Raw genomic sequence first — 23,124 nt, forward strand, 5'->3', positions numbered from 1 at the left:
CTGAGTCACCAGATGTTACAAACTCCCTGCTAGGGGCCCAGGGACAAGATCCAATTCTGGGCGAGGAGATGCTCCCCTCTCTGTTTCACTGTAACTCTCTTCCCCGCCTCCTCCTCAGCTCAGGGGACCCTTTGTGTTTGACAGAGGAGCCAGCAGGATGTGCTCATCTGCCCCAGGGGCCTGGTGTATTTCAGTCTCCGGGGCTGTGGGCACAGACGCCTCTGCTTGATTTGCCCCCAGCTCCCTCCCCCAGCTCCCCTTATGGCCAGGGAAACTCTGGATGGGGAAGAGACCCTGGCTCCCACGCCCCAGCTTTGTGGGGACAGTCAGTCAGTGGAGGATAGTTGTTTGGGAGCTTGTCTTTTGGAGATGCTAAAAGAAGACCCGGAGACAGGCTGGATCCCAATCTCCTGTATGCTAATGGTCAATTATTGTGGTTAAAGGGACAAACCATCCCGATGTGTAGAAAGAATAGTAAATATGGCAGGCGACCAGCTTGGCTTAACAGTGAAATCCTTGCTGATCTTAAACACAAAAAAGAGGCTTACAAGAAGTGGAAGATTGGACAAATGACCAGGGATGAGTACATAAATATTGCTTGGGCATGTAGGAATGAAATCAGGAAGGCTAAATCACACCTGGAGTTGCAGCTAGCGAGGGATGTTACGAGTAACAAGAAGGGTTTCTTCAGGTATGTTGGCAACAAGAAGAAAGCCAAGGAAAGTGTGGGCCCCTTACTGAATGAGGGAGGCAACCTAGTGACAGAGGATGTGGAAAAAGCTAATGTACTCAATGCTTTTTTTTGCCTCTGTCTTCACGAACAAGGTCAGCTCCCAGACTACTGCACTGGGCAGCACAGCATGGGGAGGAGGTGGCCAGCCGTCTGTGAAGAAAGAAGTGGTTCTGGACTATTTAGAAAAACTGGACGTGCACAAGTCCTTGGGGCCGGATGCGTTGCATCCGAGAGTGCTAAAGGAATTGGCGGATGTGATTGCAGAGCCATTGGCCATTATCTTTGAAAACTCATGGTGATCGGGGGAAGTCCCGGAAGACTGGAAAAAGGCAAATGTAGTGCCCAACTTTAAAAAAGGGAAGAAGGAGGATCCTGTGAACTACAGGCCGGTCAGCCTCACCTCAGTCCCCGGAAAAATCACGGAGTATGTCCTCAAGGAATCAATTCTGAATCACTTTGAGGAGAGGAAAGTGATCAGGAATAGTCAGCATGGATTCACCAAGGGAAAGTCATGCCTGACTAATCTAATTGCCTTCTATGATGAGATAACTGGTTCTGTGGATGAAGGGAAAGCAGTAGACGTGTTATTCCTTGGCTTTAGCAAAGCTTTTGACACGGTCTCCCACAGTATTCTTGTCAGCAAGTTAAAGAAGTATGGGCTGGATGGATGCACTACAAGGTGGCTAGAAAGTTGGCTAGATTGTCGGGTTCAACGGGTAGTGATCAATGGCTCCATGTCTAGTTGGCAGCTGGTATCTAGCGGAGTGCCCCAAGGGTCGGTCCTGGGGCCGGTTTTGTTCAATATCTTCATTAATGATCTGGAGGATGGTGTGGATTGCACCGTCAGCAAGTTTGCGGATGACACTAAACTAGGAGGAGTGGTAGATATGCTGGAGGGTAGGGATAGGATACAGAGGGACCTAGACAAATTGGAGGATTGGGCCAAAAGAAATCTGATGAGGTTCAACAAGGACAAGTGCAGAGTCCTGCACTTAGGACGGAAGAATCCAATGCACTGCTACAGACTAGGGACCGAATGGCGAGGTAGCAGTTCTGCAGAGAAGGACCTAGGGGTTACAGTGGACGAGAAGCTGGATATGAGTCAGCAGTGTGCCCTTGTTGCCAAGAAGGCCAATGGCATTTTGGGGTGTATAAGTAGGGGCATTGCCAGCAGATCGAGGGACGTGATCGTTCCCCTCTATTTGACATTGGTGAGGCCTCATCTGGACTACTATGTCCAGTTTTGGCCCCCACACTACAAGAAGGATGTGGAGAAATTGGAGAGAGTCCAGCGAAGGGCAACAAAAATTATTAGGGGTCTAGAACACATGACTTATGAGGAGAGGCTGAGGGAACTGGGATTGTTTAGTCTACAGAAGAGAAGAATGAGGGGGGATTTGATATCTGCTTTTAACTACCTGAAAGGTGGATCCAAAGAGGATGGATCAAGATTGTTCTCAGTGATAGCAGATGACAGGACAAGGAGTAATGGTCTCAAGTTGCAGTGGGGGAGATTTAGGTTGGATATTAGGAAAAACTTTTTCACTAGGAGCGTGGTGAAATACTGGAATGCGTTACCTAGGGAGGTGGTGGAATCCCCTTCCTTAGAAGTTTTTAAGGTCAGGCTTGACAAAGCCCTGGCTGGGATGATTTAGCTGGGGATTGGTCCTGCTCTGGGCAGGGAGCTGGACTAGATGACCTCCAGACGTCCCTTCCAACACTGATACTCTATGATTCTTCAGCCTGAGTCCTCCATTTTGGATTTCTAGCTAAACCTACTTAAAACTATCATTAAGTACTACTTACAAAAAGCCTTAAAATCTTAAACTAACTACACTTGTATGCATGCTTAAGTATTATGATACTGTCACCACCTTTGTTATGCTAATTTGGGTAAGTCAAATTCCATGATGTTTCTCCCTTTCTGCTTGTTTGCAGCTATGTGTGGCTGCATGCCTGTATCCTGGGTGCTGCATTTCTTACACAGGATCAGAGCAGCTAAAAAGCCTCTCATATCAGGGCAGGTGAGCACATCCTGTTGGCTCCTCTGTCAAACACCATGACCCTGGGTAAATTGTTCCAATGGTTAATTACCCTCACTGTCTAAAGCAGGGGTGCCCAATTTATGGCCCACGGGCCATACACAGACCACCAGAGCATTACATAAGGCCCACAGCCTGCTTCAACACAATATACTTACGGCCAATTCATTAGTGCTTTGTCATTAAATAGACAATACTATATATAGAAGAAAACTATCTAAATACATACAAAACAAACTAAACTTAAAATATAAATCAATATGGGGGACTTTAAATCTTATTAAAATATGTAGAATCTGTTTGGCCCACACGAGGTTGTACTTGGATTTATATGGCCCTCCTATGAAATAAGATTGAGCTCCACTGGTCTAAAGAAATTATGACTTATAAAATATGACATTAATTCTTTGCCCCCAAGATATCCACGTAAAAATGTTTTGATAATGGCAGATGCAAAGTGTTAACAATTTATGCATTTTATTTTTCATTGATTTCAGAGAATTTAACACTGAACCACAATTTAACTACAATTTTAACTGTGGTTTATTTTGCCTATTGCCAGCCCATCATTTTAAATATTTTTATAGTAGATACACACAAAAATTATTGCTCAAGTCTCTGGTGAATTAGTTTTGAGGTCTCTTCCAAACCCGATGGACAATAGCAGTCTTTCTGTTGATTCAGAGGATCAGACTGGTAATGAGCATGCTGTTACTCCAGAAACCTGAGTACTGCAAGTTTTAAATGGTGGAAGATTTAAGTAAATTTAAGTGATGAAACTTCAATCTCAGTGCTGAACAGGCTTGTACCTCTAGAAAACAATATGTGAGATTTTTTTAAAGCACAGTCGGGATTTAGCCACACAATTCCTACTGAAATTTAATGGGAATCTATTCTGAAAACTATTTGAATAGCTCTTATTTTTGATCACCTGTAGTTTTAGGCTTTGAAGTTAGACACATCTGCAGATCCCTTGCAAAATCTTGTGGAATGAACCAGCTCCTTAGCAAAGGTAGCTTCATACACATATGTAAGATCTAATGTTATGCCATTAAAGGCAGCCTTTGGATTTTTTTTTCTCTTCAGCAGCACAATCAAGAAAAACAATAATTTCAGGGTTCATTGTGTGGCCTTTCCCCTGTGTTCCTAGCATCATTCACTGTCATTATCTTATCATTCCATTTTAGTGCCCTACGTTCCTGTCTCTACAACTGCATGATTTTTAACTCTGCACATGTAAGCAGTCCCACTGAAGTTATCTGCAGGACTCACTAATGTCATTACCTACTTGCACAAAGTTAAGCATGTGCTTAAGTGTTCACAGGATCAGTGCCTAAAATTTCAGTACCTTTGATTTTGAGTGTCCCAATTGATTTTGAGTGCCCAAAATACAGGAAAGGGGCTGCTCAGCTAGCCTCCCTCTGAAAACAGTGTGGCTGCTTTAAGGCATCTCTGGTTCAGCATTAAAAAAAATGAGGCACCCCAGAAATCATTGATCAGGAGAGCCGCTTTTGAAACTGCAATGAAAAATTCAAATGCTTGATTTAAGGAAAAAAAGGGGGGAATTTGACAACATTTTTCTGAATTCCCCACAGCCTGTGTTTTTCAGTCACATATGGGGCTGGTCAAAACTGCTTCAAATGTCAACATTTTGGTAAAAAACACTTAATAAAACTTGTGATTTAAAAAAAGAGGGTAAAATTGTCACCAACTTTTCTTTGGTTGGGGTTTTTTTTTTTTTTTTGATTAGTCACTTTTTCTAAAAGTTGGCCAAATGAGTTGTCATTTTGCTACATATTTTTTCATGGCTACTTTCCTCCCCCAGAAATCCCTTGGGCAATCAACATAATCCATATCCCACTTCACCATCTCCTGCCACATGGGACCAAATCTACTCCTGCATGCCTCACCACCACAATGGCCCCTTCCCCATGGAGCCAGAGCAGAGCACCATCAGGAGGAGAGAATGTGAGTGGGGGGAGGTATTGGTGGAGGGAGGAGTTTTTTGACTTGGTGCTCCTTCCATGTGTGTGTCTTTGATTCCTATTGAAGCTAGCCCAGAGACTTTGAGTAGATTGTCAGCGGAGCAGTGTTTTCACCTCCCCGATGGAGACCGGGGCTGAAGAAAGGCCGTAGAACCCCATAGAAGGCTCCGCTGTATGAATACAGATGGGTCCTGTCTGTCACGTTGTAAAACGAGATCTCGCCTGCCTTGTAGTCTAGGAAAATCCCCACCCTGCTGGGCCGCACACTGACAGTGAGGGGGGTTGGGTGGGAGATCAGAGCCTTGTATTTATCTCCATTCCTCAACCAAACTCTCCAGAATCCATTGCTAGGAGATAATATCACCTGCCCCTTCCTGCCCACAGATTCTCTGCACACCCCTATGTCCCACTCCACCTTGTCTCCCACCTCCACCTCCCAGTAACACCTCCCTGACGTGAACCTCCTGGAGCCCAACACCATGATATAAGGATCGAATCGCTCAGGATTGCTGGGCAGCTCCTGTCGCATGCCTCTGTGTGTCACGCTTCTCCTGTCCTCAGACAGGACAAGGTTGGGGTGAGCTGTGTCTGGGTCGAGAGTCACATCCACTGGGGAAAAAAGAGAGAAAATGTCACAGAATCATTGCCAGGGGCAAGGATTGGTCATGGTGATTAAAGGGAAATTAAATTGCTTCTCCATTAATATTTCAGCTACATAGAGTAGGAGTCATGAAAGCTAAACTGGGCTGTGGTGGGTGGCAGGGAGCAAAGGAAAATTGTGTTTGTGGATAAGGAGCCAGCAGATCTGGGTTCAATTTACAGATCTACTACAGACTGCTTGTGTGACATGGGTGAGTCACTTAAACTCTGCATCTCAGGTTTCCCTCTGTAAAAATGAGGATATGACTCCTTCCTTTTTCTTGCCCTGTACTACCTTACTTAGACCAGTTCTGCTTGGGGCCCCATCCAATGCCAGAGGGAAGAGTCCCATATACTTCAGTGGGCTTTGGATCAGGTCCTATATGAGAATTGTCTTAACATACCAAGAACAGCTCTTTTCAGTTCACAATGTGCTGCAGAGCTCTGCCCCAATGGTGACAACATAGAAGGTGTTCAAAAGAGGGAGCTGAAAGCTTTGGAACTTGGGGCTTTAAGCACCAGGAGGCAGTTTGGTATTGTGGGATAAGCAAGCCAACATTAGCTGGATGTTTTTGTGCAAAATGCTTGGCAGTGAAATAGGTAATGTCACCGCCTATATCACTACCATTAAGTTTCAGAGTCGACACTCCATTGAGATGAATAAGAGCAATTCCCTACTCTTAGAGCTACTGAGTCATGCTGTCTGCAGACTCAGGCAAAAATCACTGCTTCAGTTTACCCTCAGATTGAATTTATAATATTTTCTTGCTAATCATATGAGCTGTTTTTAATTTTTTTTAAATGGAAACTGATAGTCTGGAGAACAGTTCTGAGGTTAAGGTTTGAATTTCATGGCAAATTCCATGGTGCAAGGATCATGAAACATCTGGGAACCTGAATATAGGAACAGTCTTCACTTACCTTTGAATTTCCTTAGAATGTCAATAATATCAATGCTAGGAATGTTGTATACATTCTTCAGTTCAGTAAACACAGCTTCAGGTTCCTGCACTTGAATATTTTCACTCCTAAGAAGAACACAGCCCAACTTATCACTCCTTGGCTCAGGACAAACATTTATGCAAAGTTTGTAACAGGAGTCAATACAAAAAGTACCTGGTCAATGTGTCTTTCACATCCTAAAAGGAGAAAATGGAAAGGAATTCACATTCTGCAGTGACAGAAGGAAACCAATATTAACTGATTTTTTTCACACTATTTGCATCATAAACTTCCTTGAACTGTAAAACTCAACGATAACTTTTCATTCTATAGGTCTTCTGAGCTCCCACATATATGAGAGTGTGGAAAAGCATTGTTAAAGGCTCTCAAATAACCTTAACTCTGCCCCTACAGGGACACCAACCTCCCAGCTTCCCTTCTCTGTTCCTATGCTGAAAATGTGTTACTTCTGGGTAAGTGGTTAAGACCCACTGGGAGTTAGGCACCTAAATGCCTTTGAGAAGCTGGGCCTAAGAGCTTTTAGACACTCCGTATACAGCGCATAGATGGAGTAGAGAAAGCATGCATCAGGTTTGTAGGCATGGGCAGAGCATGAACTCCCCCTTCGGGGAGGCGAGCCCCCCGGCCCCACCCCTTCTGCCTGAGGCCCTGCCACCATCACCCGCTGGAGCCCCAAACTCCTTCCCTGCTCTGGGCCACTGGCCTGACCCCGGGCTGCCGGCTGGCCCAAGCCACTCCGGCCCCTGGCTGCCCTGACCCTGGGCTACCAGCCTGAGCCCCAAGCTCCAGGCTGCTGGCTGGAGCTGAGCCCCGGTCAGCTTCAAGGAAGCGGGGGAGGGAAGCGGGTCCTTGGGGCAGAGCATGGGCAGGGCCACAGCCTGGGTTAGGGGAGGCTTAGCCTCCCCTGGCCTGTGATACCCACCGCCCCTGTTTTCATAGAAGGACTCCCATCACCCTAATGTCTGATCACCTCATAAATATTAATGGACCAGCTCTTCAACTGGTGACAATCAGTGGAGCTCCACCGACGTCAGTGAAACTCAAAATCCTCACCAGCTGAGGATCACACCCAATGAATTTACTCTTGCAAAAACCAGTCAGGTTATACTGGTATTAACCCCATTCTACAAAGAGAGGCAATTAAGTAACTTGCCCCGGGGCACACAGGAGATCTGTGGCAGAGCAGAGAATCAAGCCCAGGTCTCATGAGTCCTGCGCCAGTGCTTTAACCTCAAAAATATCCTTCTTCATTCACCTGTACCACTGCACAGGAAGACCTTGGGCTTGGTCTATGCTATGTTAGACCAATGGACATCGCCTTGCATCAAACCTATTTGCGCATGTGTCTCCGGTCAATGTAAGCGGCCCTTTATGGCAACACAATGAAACCACCTCCCTGAACAGCGGTGAGCCAGCGGCATGCCCAAGCATGGGTGGCATGTATCACAGGCCAGTGGAGGCTGAGCCTCCCCAAACAGCCAGGTGTGGCCCCCCTCCCCAAGGCCCCTCCTGTTTCCCACTCTTCCCCCTGTGGCCTGGGCTGGGAGTAGGGTTGGCTGGCCTGCGGCCTGGGACTCAGAGCGGCTGGGGCTGGTGCTCGGGCCACCAGGCCTTGGGGTTGTGCTTTCCGGTACTCTGGGAGAGGGGGGCGCTGGGGCTGGGGGTGCTGGGCCATGCCATCTGGTGCTCTGGGGCTGGGGCTGCGCCACCCGGCACTCCAGGGCTGGGAGCACTCGGGCAGCCCAGGGCTGGGCAGGGGTTTCTGGTGGCCGCGTGGGATGCTCAGGGGTTCTGGAGGGGAAGGGGGAGGGGCGGGGCCTTGGGCAGAAGGGGTGGGCTGGGGGCTAGCCTCCCCGAATGGGCGGCAGACACCTCACTGAGGTGAGTCAGGGGCTGGAGGCAAAGGCAACATGTGGGACTCCAGCAACAGGGAAGGAGAAGCAGCAGCTGTAGGGGTGGAGGGAGGAGGAGCTCTGCCAGCAGCCAGCCACCCTGCTGCTTCCTCCCTCCCCGGGCTGCAGCGACATACAGGTTTTGGGGGGGCCCATGCCCCTGCTTTCCCTCCCCTGTGCATGCCCCTGTGGTGAGCCATGATCAAAGCAGTGCGAGTGTAGACACTGCGTGACCTATGTTGACCCTAACAGTCCTCCAGCAGCTATCCCACAATGCCCGACAGTGACCACTCTGGTCAAAACCGTGAACTCCACTGCTCAGGGGTCACAGAGACCCAAAGCCACCCCATCTCCTTTGAAATTCCTGTGTATTTTTGAAGGGCTTTTTTCCTGATTGCCCAGCTGGGAGACCACACCTAGCACCTCTCCCTTGTTGTCTGCAACTGCCCAGCTGAACATGCTGACTACATGCTCCAGATGTGCTTCCGCCTGGAGCAGACAGGAGATATTGGATCTCGTGGGCCTGTGGGCAGAGGAGGCTGTGCAAGCACAACTACGGAGCAGCTGTAGACACATGGACGTCTACAGAAGATTGCACAGGGGATGCGAGAGAAGGAGTAGAAGAGCAACAATTCTCTAGCAATCTTTCATCAGCAGCACTGATCCTATGGAGGATGATCACATGGCAGCTCTTGCGAGGTGCATGGGAACATTCCTCTAACAAAAGCAAGAGAAATTCTGGAGCAGATGGACCCTCCAGCCTGGGATTTTATTATTTAGGTAACAATAAAACTGAAATAGTTATTTCTTCCTTGGTCATTAGATCCAATGCCAATGGTGTGTGATACCCGGTAATTCAGCATGGATTGACAGGGTGGGGGAGTCTCTCACCTTCAGCAACACGGCAGCCGGTTGCTGACACTTCTCCTCTATCTCCGCGATGAGCTTCCGCAGAGACGAGCTCTGTTCTGAGAGCTTTATTATATTCCCATGTAGCTGCTTCAGGGTCTCCTTCTCCTCCTTCCTCAGTTTCCGCAACAGCCGCTCCTCTTCCTCGTTCAGGAATTCGTGCAGCTTCTCAAATTCGATCTCGATGCACATTCTCTGATAGTGCGTCTTCTCCTTCATTAAAGGTAAAAAAAAATTGAAAACAACCTCAGAAAAATATCACCCAGTTTGGGGTACGGATAAATGTAAAGAGGGTAGCAATGCAACGTGGCCCAGTGGATAGTTCTGGAAGGTTCTACTTCTTGTTCTGCCACCTAGCCGCTATGCAACTTCAACCAAATCATTTCACCTCTGCCTCTCTTTCCTCCTTTACCTTTTGTGTGTCTTGACTCTTTAGATTGTTAGTTCTCTGGGAAGGGGCTGTCGCTTACACAGTGTATGGATGGTGTCCAGCACAGTAATGTGCAGTTCTTATCTTTGAAATCGATGGCTGAAAAGTGCTATATAAGAGCTAGGTGTTATTGTTTAGCAATTTGTATCAGTAGATTTCTAAGTGTTCTAAAAGGAGGTTGGTATCATTACCCCTGTTTTACAGATGGGGAAATTGAGGCTCAGAGTGGGGAGGTGATAGGTCAGGGTCACCCAGCAGGCCAGAGCCAGGAATAGAAACCAGGTTTTCCAGAGCCTCATTTCAGTGCTCAGAGATTCTCAAACTTCATTGCACTGCAACCCCCTTCTGACAACAAAAATTACTACACAACCCCAGGAGGGGTTGTGAAGCCTGAGCCCACGCAAGCCCTGCCACCCCAGGGCTTCAGCCCCAGCCAGGGGGCCTCTAACCTGAGCCCCGCTGCCCAGGGCTGAAACCCAAGGGTTTTAGCTTTGGCTCTGGGCAATGGGGCTCGGACTTTGGCTTTGGCCCTGGGCCCCATCAAGTCTTAAAACAGGGTTACAACCTGCTTTGGGGTCCCAACCCACAGTCTGAGAACCTCTGCTCTAGACACTAGACCATACAGGGGCCCCTGAGCCTGGTTGGGTCTCCTGTATTACTAGCAAGCAGTGTTAATCAAAAACCTTTATATGGCATAGTAATCAAAGCCATGGTGAGGGGTCCAGTGGTGGACAGGTGTTGTGCTTGGTTTTTTTTGCATTGGGATGGACATCATATATTAAAGCCCCAAAGACTATTAATAATTGCTTATCACAGCGCATAGGAGCCCTAGCTGTGGAGCAAGCAAATATAGAATTTAGAAATTTTATGGGATTTTAAGTGTCTTGCTCCTTTCTCCATGCTGTGCAGTTTTAACCTGCTCCAAACTATACATCAAGCAGGGATTCCATCTCTTTACACAGCACCTGGGATGTTTTCCCCCATCAATCAAGAGTGAGTTACTAGGTTCCCTTGATGTGCTTCACTACAGAAAATAGCCCCTTCTCAGCACACAGCAACACCTGCTCGTCATCGCTTGACACTTCCCTTCTTACGATTGACAAACACGTTTTCAGCTACCAGTATTTTTAATTAAAAACAAAACAAAACGGAGATGCAGCTGCATCTGCGTTTCTGGTCTATGCATGCATGTTGAGAATCACTGGGCCTGGTGGATGGGAAGAAGCAGTTGCTAACCATCAGAGGAGCAAGGCTCTGGAACAGCTTCCCAGTAAGAGCAGTGGGGGCAAACAACCTGACCAGTTTGCAGATGGAGTTTAGACAGTTTACGAACAGGATGTTCTGATGGGGTGTCTTGTGATAACAAAGGTCTGGACTCAATGACCCAGGAGGTTCCTTCCGGTCCTGTGTCCCTATCAGGCACTGAACTGGGATTCGGGACCTCTGGATTCTATTCTCTACTCCACTGGCGAGCCACTGGGTGACCCTGGGAAAATCTCCGTGCCTTTGCTTCAACTCCCACCCTATGTCTATTTTGATTTTAAATTCTCTGGGGGCAAGGGCTTTCTCTTATCAGAGCATCATAGAAATGTAAGGCTGGAAGGGACCTTGAGAGTACCCTGTCTGGAGAGCACCCTAGCGCTATGGTGCCTTGATCATGGGTGTGGCTTATTGGTGCTATAAAGATACAAATAAGTAATATTGGTATCTTGCCATTGCCGTGGGGAGCGGGAAAACTTATATAGGAAGTGCTAACTGGAGAGCAATGACATCAAATGGCCACATGATGGCAGCAGAACCTGGAGAATGAGAACATGCTACACAATTACTGGGTTGGAGCGTATTATGAGCTGCTAGGGGGTGGGGTGGGGGCTGATTCCCAGAAGGGCTGGGGACCCAGCCAGGTGGGAGCCAGGGATGCTAAACCCCACCGAAAAATCAGGCACTACATCTGCCCTCATGCATGGCTAATGCCAAAGGGACATAGCCTCCTCCTTGCAGACATTTGCCAGGACCCCCGGAAATTCTGCAGTTGCAACAGGCTTGTGAATGATTAAAACCATGGGACCCTGCCTTCCAGTTAGCTGTCTTCTTTCCCTCGTGGTATTTCAGCTCCCAAGCTTCCTCCGTCTGCTTTTTCAGGAGCTCCACCACTGTATGCAGCTTCCTCTGGCAAGAAAAGCACAGGTAGTGAGTTCTCCTTAAATCATAGAAAATCACCACACACAGGCTAAGGGCACAGCACAGTTTAAACTGATGAAAAGCAAGAGCACCAAGGGGAAATAAGCAGCATGGTCTGCTCTGCCTGATGACCCCCGCTGCCTTAGGAGAAGCTGTGATGCAGGCTGTCAGAGACTGGGACATCGGCGATACCATGCCATGCAGATATTTGCAATAATTTGGGAGCCAAATTTGCAAAGGCAAAGTCCAAAAGCATTGCATCAGAAGAACAGGTGTGCAATGGTTGTGCATGTGCGCATGCATGCACACACACACACAAAACACCACAATTGACACCCTTACAATAAGCCTTTGCATAAATCGATGCATGAATTAATTAATTTATTTTAATTTATACATAAACTCGCTTTCGCAGCCATCACCACCTTCCACTGCAGTGTGGGGCATGGGTTGCTTGCCAGGATCATCTAGATATATCTCACTTAATCAATTTCTGGCTATTGCAGGGGCCTTAGTAGTGCTGCACCTTGGTCCCTCCTATTCTCTACTTGTGGTACACAATAGCTTAGTTTCCTGGGGGTTGAAATCAGTGGTGCCAATTCAGGCACTTCTTGGGGGGCGAGGGGGCAAATTCTGGTCCCCACCCCACCCAGAAGCAGGAACCTTCTTCCGGTCCCAGGAGTCTCCCCTCTCTCTCACCCATGTGGCGCATGAGCTGGTGCTGCTGGGAGTAATGGTCTCGGCAGAATGCCCATGCGTCAAGTCACAGAAGCACTCGCTGCTGTAGGCAGGGGCAGCCCAGTCAAATTTCAATGGCACTGTAACCACTCAGCCAGAGAAATACTCTGGACTGCTCCAGCAGCAGCTGTACTAATTTCAGTTGCTTAAAAGTGGCCTTGCCTTGCCCACCCCTCCTGCCCCCGACTTCGTTGCCTATTAAACTTTGAAGAAGTGCAAAAGCCCAGTGGAAGGGGAGCATTCAGCACCTGCAGACTCCCTAATTGGCACCAGTGGCTGCCATACTTTGGTCTAATTTCAGCAGATGGGTTAGAGTGCGGGTTCTGGGAGCTGTTGGTAGCCTAGGATACACAGGTGGTCTGACTAGATATCTGGTGTCCCCTTCTGGCTTTGATCTTTATGATCACACAGCGTCCAGGCCAGAGGCAGATTAAGGTCTTCTGGGGCCCTGGGCCGGAGCAAGTTGGGGGGCCCCGGTGCAGAAACCATGGTCCCGCCCCACCCCTTCTGTCTGCGGCTCCACCCCTTCCCCCGTGGCCCCACCCCATTCCACCCCTTTCCCCGCAGCCCCATCCCCCGCTCACTCCTTTCTACCCCAAACCCTCCTCTGCGGCCCTAAGACCAGAGATGCTCTGTGCCCCAGGGCCACAACAGGGAGCGAGATTTTTCTGGGGGCCCCAAATTGGCCAGGGCCCCTGGGCACAGGCCCTGTTGCCACATGCGGGAATCCATCACTGGTCCAGCCACACAACAATGGAACCCAAGGTAAGAAGAGGACACAGGCCTGGTGGGAGCGCAGTTAGAGGAGGCAGGGTCGAGTATTTCTCAGGCACACGTTTCCTGGCTCATGGGCACTATAGCCAGGCTTCCGTGTCCCTCCCTAGGGCTGGCCGCAGTGCAGGCCAGACGTGTGGGTCAGGAGGTCTCTCGTGTAAGTGGTGCCTGGGCTTTGTGCTGAATTTCACCGTCACTTCTGCCAACTGCAGGAAGAGGCTGAACAGCAGAGTCGCAGAGCAGAGACACAGCAGCTCCCTACCTTGTACTCCTGGGCAGCCTCCTCAATGGGAACCACGGTGTGAGTGCGGTGAGCCTGGCAGTCCCTGCAGCTCACGCAGATGAGGGCTTGATCCTCTGTGCAGAACAAATCCAGAACCGCCTGGTGTTCCCCGCACTTCCACTCCACCTCAGGCTCTTCGCCCACTTCCAGATGGATTTTTTCAGCTTCATCTGCCCTGCTGCCTGGCTGCCCCTGGGGCTTGTCGTCTCCATGCCTGGGGGCCTTGTGGCACAGGGGGCAGGAGGTGGCTGTGCCCGACTCCCCCTTGAAGGGGGTGACACAGAAGCGGCAGAACTTGTGCTTGCACCCTTTAAATATCACCGGGATCTTATAGGGGCCCAGGCAGCTCGAACAAACAACCCCACGCTGGCGCTGCAGGGCTGGGTTCATGGCAGCCCTGGTGCATCCAGGGAGTAGAGCTGAGTTAGCTTTCGCTTTCCTACCTTGGGAAACACGAGTCAACAACTGGAGTGCCAGGAGCAGGTTGTTACTTACTGATCTAAGAATGGATCACTGCCCCAAGTCACCGCCCCTTGTGGCTTTCACAGCCTTCTCTGGCATCCATCCAGACCCTGATCATTCCCAGCTCAGCTTAATATCTAACCATATGCAATTCGTGTCACGTAACAGCGTAACAGCCAGGAGTCTGACAGTCTACTCAGGCAGGGAGTGCAGTGAGAGCAGAAAGACAAATGACTCCATGGGCAATCAGATTGTCAGGACACATCCAATGGTTGGAACTCCATCCTTTATTAAGATCTTGACACCTACAACACATCCTGATTCTGTTTGGAAACTGAAAGACCAAGAGCTCTATGAATTTCACTCTCTTTCTTTTATCACTTTAAACCTTTTTGCCTACCTAGAAAAACAAACCCATTTAAAACAAAATCCCAAATAAAACTCAAGAGCTTGTGAAACTGTTTGCCCTGATCTGTCATCTTACCAAGTAACTCAAGGCATTTATAGGGTCTCTCTCCTGTATGGATCCTCTGATGTCTACTAAGGGCTGAGCTCACACTGAAGCTTTGGCCACACTCAGGGCAGTTATAGGGTTTCTGACTAGGGCTGATTCTCTGATGGGCTTCAATATTTTTAGTTTGCCTGAGAGCTCTGCCAGGGGAAGTGGCTCTGCCCTGTGCCTCTTCCACTGGGATCTTTTCCTGACCTGAGCTGCCTCTACTCTCACAGGGCACCACCTGCTCAGGAATCTGGCAAACATTCCCTTTGGAGTTTCTCGACACCGCCCCCTGCGGACAATTCTCCTCCTTTACATTCACTGCCCCATCCTCTGCTGGAATAAAGGGGCAAAATTCCGAGTCATTCCTTACGTTGGGAAGTAAAGAATCCTTGGGAAGGGGGAATGGCAGAAATAAATAACGATATGATCTGAAATTAGAGACCAAATCCCCCAAAGCAGAAGGACCAGATCTGCTTCCATGTAACATTCTGAATACTCAGAAAAGGGAGCAGTAGAGTGGTGTATTTGTGGGTCAGGGAAGCCACGAGGATGTGGCCACTGCTGGGGCAAACCTGACCAGGTGAGATGGGGCAGAACTGGGGGGAGGGCTCACTGGGCCTTGGTGCAAATCCCAGCCGCTTCCTTCCCCCACCCCTGGTTTCCAAATTGATTTAACAGACTCCTCACCTGTGCAAATTCCTTGCAGACTCTCCCCTTCCTCTGCATGCAAGGGGCCCGGCTCCTCCCCTGGCTCCATCAGAAAGATCTGGAGTAGAAATAGCCCCAGATTAGATGGGCTCCCTGCTCACATATACCCAGGTGTGATTTTTGTACTGATCTTTTAGTATGGAACTGCTGACTCGTCTTTGAATGTGAAGAGTTAAAATCAGACATGTGGCTTTTCTATGAGAAGAAATGATGTTTTATTTCTCTCTCTAGTCACAGACCGATGCCACATTGTGCTAGCAGGGCTCACTGCATGCTGCCAGCTGAGAGGCCATGAGGTCTAGTGGGTAGGTCATGAGATAGACACTCATGGAACCGGGGTTCTGTTCTCAGCTCTGTCATTGTCCTAATGAGCTAAGGTCTCTTCCTCCTCATTCTTCTGTTCTAGCACAAGGGACCAATGTCCAAATATCATGAATGAGCCCCTAAAACTCATGAGATTTTTTTCTGAAAAATTCTGCCATTTAAAGAAGATACTGAAACTATATTTGAGATTCATTTTGTTTGCCTCCTTGCTTTGGAGTCTCTTGGGTTCATATTTTCTCTGCTACCATCAGGGCTAGAATGTCACTTAATTTTTTAAAAAGAAACCTGAGCTCCTCATGGAATCACAGGGCTTCTGGAGCTGGGGCTCTAAGGAAAAAAAATCACCCAATCTCATAGGTACTGACTTACTGAGCTGCCAGGAGAGTGCTCGACCCCTGCTCCACCCCAGGCCCTACCCCCACTCTACCTCTTCTTCCAAGCCCCCACTTTTCCCCACTTCTTCCCACCCCTGCCCTGCCTCTTTCTGACCCCACTCCTCCCCCTCTCCCCAGCGCCTCCTGCATGCCATGGAACAGCTGATTCGCAGTGGGCGGGAGGGGGAGGCCCTGACCCGCGAGGCTGTCTATGGGTGCTGAGAACCCACTTTTTTTTTCATGGGTGCTCCAGCCCTAGAGCACCCACAGAGTTGGTGCCTATGCCCAATATCATGAGACTTGTGGTTAAAAAAAAAAAAATCACAAGAGTTGGCAGCCCTGAGACAGGAAGACAGAAATGGTGCTTGACCCTTTCTGGAAGTCAGCCCCCAGTGAGGTGTCTCTAGCTGGACACACAAAACCTGGGACACCCAAAGTCACCGGTCCCTTTCAAAAACGGATGCCGATGGAAAAAAAAATATGGCTTTCAGACTTGCCTATACCAAGGGCAATCCTCGGTAGGCACAGAGCCAATATAGCAACTCCTCAGCTACTACCCAATCAATTCACAGCCCAGGTGTGTCCCTTCCCTGCAGTGTTCCCAGGTGTCAGAATGGCCCCTGACCCCATTAGCCATCAGTGTGGGAAGGGAACACTAAAATGCAACCAGATCTGTCATTACTATTTAAGGCTATAATTCCTTCACAGATGTCACTGATTCTGCAACTTTCTGGGATCTCTGTGACTTCTTCTGTGGCAGGGCTAGAGCAGCTGTCATCCCCGGGGGCTGCTGGAGCAGTGGCTGCCAGAACAGCTGACCAGTAGTCAGCCCTGGGGCCGCGGGAGCAGCGGTCCACAACCTGCCAGAGCAGCGGCTGGGGCTGGGTCAGTCTCCCTGGGACTGGAGCAGCAGCAGCCAGCCCCTGCCGCAGCAGCTGTAAGCCCCAGCAAAGCTCTGTTTGTCCTCCATCCTCAGGGTATTTTTAGTAAAAGTCAGAGACAGGTCGCAGGCGTCTGTGAATTTGTGTTTATTGCCCACAATCTGTCCGTGACTCTTGCTAAAAATACCCAAGACGGAATCTTAACCTTATTAATATAGTTTTGATTTGGAGTAAACCTTATGGTGGGTCAGGCCTGACCACTGCCCTCCATTTAGAATCAATGCAAAAAAGCCATCGTAATCAGCAGACTGAAACAAAACACAGGCCCATAGACATGGGGTATAGAAGCTGAATCATGTGGCCCAAGGGACTTGAAATGCAGGGGCCAGGGCTTTGAAGGGTATCTGTGTGTGTGTGCACACACCAGAGACAGACACAGGCACTGAGAGAACAAGAGCAAAGCAGAGAGAGAAAGCCAAGCAGACAAAGCCTGAGCCCTGAGATAAAGCTAAGAGAAAACTATTTTGAGTGCAATGTTGCTGGGAAATGCAGGCTTGGAATAGTGTCCTGGTTTTTGGTTCCTTAGTGTGTACCCTGACATAATTAGGTTGTCATAAGGCAGCTGACGTCGACCTAACTCTGTCGTGTAGACCAGGCCTCAGTGTCAGACCATCTAGCCAACCCCTGAACAACGGAAGGGGATAAGGGAAATAGAGCAGGGCGGGGATGGGGGGAAGCCTCTGGTAATTCCTTTAGTTTAAAATGTTTTAGCTGGTTTTCCATGATACCCACACAAAGGGAGGCTGCAGACACTCAGACGCAAATACCTCTGATGGCAAAGGAGCAGAGTGAGCCACACAAACTGTATCAGAGTTGTCAAGCCATGAACAATAACACTTCATTTAACACCTGAGTCAGTCTTGTATTCTGTGTCATCAGTGCTTAGCAAACGTGTGGTAACTAACCTGCATTAGCTATCCCCCCTGCAAAAACCAAGCAGAGACAAGGCAATGGAGTTTCACCAAAAGGCAAATGAGGTGAGGTCTGCACCGTGGCCCTCACCCAATCAATGCAAAGGAGCAACAGGATCATTCGTTTTAGAAAAGCCTGGATTTTAGCAACCCAGAACAGTCAACTTGTCCGAACAAGGAAGGTCACTGAAATGTATCAGAACAAACCATGTGGCTAGGAAATTAAAATATGCAGTTAGAAGTATGATCAACATCTGCATATGACAAAGCCCTGGCTGGGATGATTTAACTGGGAATTGGTCCTGCTTCGAGCAGGGGGTTGGACTAGATGACCTTCAGGGGTCCCTTCCAACCCTGATATTCTATGATTCTATGTAACACATCAAGTAACAGAAGACTAAAGTGGCCACCAGTCCCTGCTACTTAAGCAGATCCGGGACTCAGCATCCTCTGTTCCTACCCGCTTGCTCAGGACAGTAACACCCAAGAAGTTTGTCACACCACACCGGCCTCTGCCACCAGCGCTAAACCCACTGAAACGTTGTTAAAATAGGAACCAAGTCTCTGAACCAAACCCCAGAAAGGAGCAGAATGAAAGGAGCTGCTTTGGGGGCTGCCCCGACACTGTCCTCAGGGCAGCGCATCCCCCAAGCAGCGCGGGGACCAGGCAGAGGCAGGAACTGGCTTTTCCTCTCCCTGCTCCTCCCCTTGTCCCAGGAAAGTCAATCTGCCCGGGGTGCTGCAGGGAATGGGGCTGGGCAGGGCTGGGAGCCGGGAACCTCCCTCCCCACTGATTGCTCCTCCTGCCCCTGCCAGTCTCTGCCCCTGTCTCCCTCCTGCCCCCTCCCCTCCCCTCGGGCTGGGAGACTCGGTCCCTGGGGTGGTCGCTCTCCCGGTGCTAGCTCGGCTCCTGCCGGCGCTCAGGGGGGCAGAACCGGGGTGGGGAGGGGGTCAGGGAGGGCAGCAGCACTTGGACTCGCACACCCCCACCCCCCTGGGGGCAGAGCTGGGGCGAGGAGGGGCCGTTGGTGCAGAGTCACTTTCCCCCCCGGCCCTTTCCCCGGGTCTCTCCCCTCACCTGCAGGCTCCAGCTCAGGGGCTGGTGTCAGCAGAGCCCGGAGCTGCCCCAGGGGCTGGTTCCAGCCCCCGGAGAAAGTCCCCCCGGCTGGGCCCCGAGGGGCGCTAGGCCCCTCACAGACCCCGCTGGGCAGCGGCAGCGGCTCAGCCCGGGCTCCGAGCTCATAACGGAGGCAGCAGCAGCTAGTGGTGGAGACAGGAAGGGGACAATCAAGTAACTCAACCCTCCCTGAGATCCTGAACAGCCGCCTCTCGATTAGCAATAAGCAGAGCCCTCTGGTGGCAGGAATTAATGAAACAAATTCACTGACAAAAAACTTTTCCACTGCATGAATCCGATGAAGTGAGATGAAGCTCACAAAAGCTTATGCTCAAATAAATGTGTTAGTCTCTAAGGTGCCACAAGTCCTCCTTTTCTTTTTGAAAAAACTTTTGGGTTCACTGGCCTAGTGGATGAGGGAAAGCTGTAGATCTCATATAGCTTCGTTTTAGTAACGCTCCTGGCCCAATTCCACATGACAGTATCATAAGCAAACTAGGGAAATGTGATCTAGATGAAAAGTCTGTAAGGTGGGTGCACAACCGGTTGAAAGACAGTACTCAGAGTAGTTATCAATGGTTCATTGTCAACCCCAGGGGAATGAGTCTAGTTGGGTCTGTCAAAGTTTGACTCAGACTCACAATTTATCAGACCACTCTGTTTTATTAGCAAAGCTGCTCTGCTAATACATTTAGAAGTGAGCCCCCCGAGTGGGGCTTGTGTCTCTTAATTTATACAGCTTGCTGGAGAACAAGTTACAGAGAAGTTACAGACAAAAGAAGAAAAAGATTTTAGTCACCACCCTTCGAGATCCCTGAGACCAGTCACGTATCTTCAATTACCTGCCACCCTTAACAATCTCCTTTAACAGCTTCCAGTTAACTTAACTAATTGCCCTTCACACCTTCCATTCTGATGCCTGCTTCTTAGACGTGCTGCCTGTATCTTAATTGCTTCTCCATTCAAAAGCTAACTGTCCCTACGTGTGCTCCCTCAGATATTTTGTAACATGTTTTGGCATGCCCTCTCATATACAATGTATCCAGCATGTCCCCTTATACAACGTTATACTTATACAATGTTATACTTCCACAGGTCCCAGCAGGGTCTGTCCAGATCCAGTCCTATTCAATATTTTTATTCATGACTTGGATAACGGAGTGGAGACAATGCTTTTAATATTTGCACAACACCAAGCTGGGAGGGATTGCTAACATTTTGGAGGACAGGATTTAGAATTCAAAACACTATTGACAAATTGGAGAGTTGGTCTGAAATCAACAGGCTGAAATTCAAGTGTAAAGGACTTACACTTAGGAAGAAAAATAATCAAATGCACAACTAACAAAATGAGGAGTAACTGCCTAGGCTGTAGCAGTTCTGAAACAGATGTGAGGGTTAGCGTGGATAAGAAATTCAATATGAGTCAACTATGTGATGCAGTTGCTAAAAAGGCGAATATCTTTCTGGGCTGTATTACCAGGAGCATCATATGTAAAACACAGGAGATAACTGTCTTGCTTCACTCAGCAGTGGTGAGGCTCTAGCTGGAGTACTGTGTCCAGTTCTGGGTGTCACACTTTAAGAAAGATATAGACAAATTGGAGCGAGTTGAGAGGAGAGTAACAAAAATAATCAAAGGTTTAGAAAACCGGACCTGTGAGGAAAGGTTAAAAAAACAGGCATGGTTAGTCTTGAGCAAAGGAGACTGTAGGGGTCTCAATAACAGTCTTCCAATATGTTAAGAACTGTTACAAAGAGTTTGTTGATCAGTTGTTCTCCATGCCCATTGAAGGTAGGAGAAGAAATAATTGGCTTAATCTACAGCAAGGGCGATTTAGGTAAACTATCAGGACAAACTTTCTAACTATAAGGCTAGTTAAATTCTGGAATAGGCTACCAAGACAGGCTGTGGAATCCCCAGCATTGGAGGTTCTTAAGAATCAATTAGACAAACACCTGGCAGGGATGGTCTAGGTTTACTTGGCCTTGACCCAGCACAGAGGGCTGGACTGGAGGATCTCAAGCCTACATTACTATAAGTCAAAGTTGCCCAGCAAAATTCAATCCTTTGAAAACCATGACATGCAGAGTTAAGGTATATGCCCAGTCAGCCTTAACTCTGCCCTCCCTGGAGCTGGCAATGTCAACTGGGAGTTATCTGTGTGCGCTCCTGCTGCATTTACTGTGGTAGGTGTAGCTATATTGAATTCTGGAGATATAAGTGGGTAGCTTGGTAGAAGTGCAATTGTAATATGAGGAGATCTGGAGATTAGGTTGAGGAGCATCTCAGAGCTGTGATTTGATAGGAGGAGATCTGGGTTTGAGCCTCCCCATACATGTGATCAAAAGAACAAGGTGCATGTGTACCTTGAGGAATCCAGGATGCATCATTTCAATGCTGAGTTGTGTAAGTTGTCAGCAGCAGCGTACAGGGGTCTTCTTGCCATGGGGATTATCAGCAGAGAGGCAGGATGTTAGAGGAGTCTGTGTGTTTGATGATGGGTAAATAAAAGTATAGGTTAGATAGAATCCTGTGAGTAAGGGTGAATGGACCGTAAAAGAGGGTTGAAGGAGCTGTAAAACTTAACAAGTGTGGGGCCATTTCTGGTGACAGGCTCAGTGTTTGAATTGTTACAAATTACACCTTGTAGGACACGCACACAACTGCTGCGAATTATACCTGGTAGGACACGCACAGTTCGAATCTAGGCTGAGGCACAGAAATAAAGTCCACAACTGCAGAGTTCCCAAAAAACACTAAATTTATTATGCTCGAGCATGGTGCCCCCTGCTAGCCAGGAGGGGACCCTGAATGCAGATAATACAAAGGTTATATACCTTTTAGCAAAGCATGTTGCCCTCCTGCATCGGAAACCTTAGACAATAAACAAACCCTTGTCTTATCTACCACCTATCCCTGCTTAGTGCATTCCTCGTGCTATACCAGTATGTTAATTACACAGCATGGTCCTAAAGCCATGCATCAGTAACTTTTATTATCAGGATGGGAGGCCTCACATCAAGGCCAAGAGACAGGGAGTTAGAGACTGACAAAAACCAGATACTGGGAGTCAAGGCAGGCTAAGACAAGGAAGAGGATTTTCACAGGGATTCAGTATCTAAGGATTACTCCTCCTGGTGTATGATGTGCTGGCATTTAAACAATGGTGGGCCCCAAACCAAAATGGAGTCACGTGCTAACTTTTCCTTAACAGAATATAGAAGAGGAGTGGATAGCACCTTTTCAGTGCAGCTCACCTAAAAACAAGTTTTCCCTTAGCAAACAGGTGTTTGACTCTGTGCTACAGTTGTCTTGTGTCCTACTGCCTGAGTGACATGCACTATCTGCACAGGAAGAGTGAGGGACTTTGTGCGGTAGGTGTATTGGATCATCGCTCAAAGAGGGCAGGTTGCATTGGCATGCACCTTCACTCTTCATTTGCTGAATTTCAGAGGTTTGAGTTTTGCTGAACTCCACAGTCTACAAGGGCACAAAATCCTCTGGGCCACCTTAAGTCTATGTTAATGAAGTTTTTCGGCATTTAATTTCCCAGAGAGAAATGTTTGTTGCGTGAGTTAGTGGTCATTTAGACAGCGGTAGTTCTCACCTAGGTTTGCATTTGATATGCATTTGATAACCAAACACCTTGCTTTTATATATTGCTTTTCATCAGCAGATCTCAAAGAACTTCACATAGAATCATAGAATTATAGAATATCAGGGTTGGAAGGGACCCCAGAAGGTCATCTAGTCCAACCCCCTGCTTGAAGCAGGACCAATTCCCAGTTAAATCATCCCAGCCAGGGCTTTGTCAAGCCTGACCTTAAAAACCTCTAAGGAAGGAGATTCTACCACCTCCCTAGGTAACGCATTCCAGTGTTTCACCACCCTCTTAGTGAAAAAGTTTTTCCTAATATCCAACCTAAACCTCTCCCACTGCAACTTGAGACCATTACTCCTCGTTCTGTCATCTGCTACCATTGAGAACAGTCTAGAGCCATCCTCTTTGGAACCCCCTTTCAGGTAGTTGAAAGCAGCTATCAAATCCCCCCTCATTCTTCTCTTCTGCAGGCTAAACAATCCCAGCTCCCTCAGCCTCTCCTCATAAGTCATGTGTTCTAGACCCCTAATCATTTTTGTTGCCCTTCGCTGCACTCTCTCCAATTTATCCACATCCTTCTTGTAGTGTGGGGCCCAAAACTGGACACAGTACTC

The 23,124-nt window shown here is 48.4% G+C and overlaps 1 protein-coding gene and 1 pseudogene across 3 annotated transcripts in view; both read right to left on the bottom strand.

Moving 5' to 3' along the window:
- Positions 1–23,124, bottom strand: part of LOC311530633 (C-type lectin domain family 2 member D-like) — an 839,985-nt pseudogene that overhangs the window by 449,173 nt on the left and 367,688 nt on the right. The window lies entirely within an intron of this gene.
- The window catches only part of LOC311530566 (E3 ubiquitin-protein ligase TRIM39-like), a 32,215-nt gene continuing 10,722 nt past the window's right edge, over positions 1,632–23,124 (bottom strand). The window contains exons 2-9 of one of the 2 annotated variants that reach the window (XM_084647356.1): positions 21,276–21,392; positions 15,218–15,296; positions 13,549–14,012; positions 11,667–11,762; positions 9,146–9,376; positions 6,516–6,538; positions 6,321–6,427; positions 1,632–5,369 (exon numbers count right to left, since the gene is read on the bottom strand). In XM_084647356.1, coding sequence (XP_084503482.1) covers positions 4,828–5,369; positions 6,321–6,427; positions 6,516–6,538; positions 9,146–9,376; positions 11,667–11,762; positions 13,549–14,012; positions 15,218–15,296; positions 21,276–21,299 — 1,566 coding nt within the window. In that variant the 5' untranslated portion in view covers positions 21,300–21,392 and the 3' untranslated portion in view covers positions 1,632–4,827. Of the gene's footprint in view, positions 5,370–6,320; positions 6,428–6,515; positions 6,539–9,145; positions 9,377–11,666; positions 11,763–13,548; positions 14,366–15,217; positions 15,297–21,275; positions 21,393–23,124 lie in introns of those variants that run through there. The other variant, XM_084647357.1, reaches the window with a different exon arrangement.

The sequence above is a fragment of the Lepidochelys olivacea genome, assembly GCF_965140295.1.
Source record: "Lepidochelys olivacea isolate rLepOli2 genome assembly, chromosome: 14".
Classification (NCBI taxonomy): domain Eukaryota; kingdom Metazoa; phylum Chordata; order Testudines; family Cheloniidae; genus Lepidochelys; species Lepidochelys olivacea.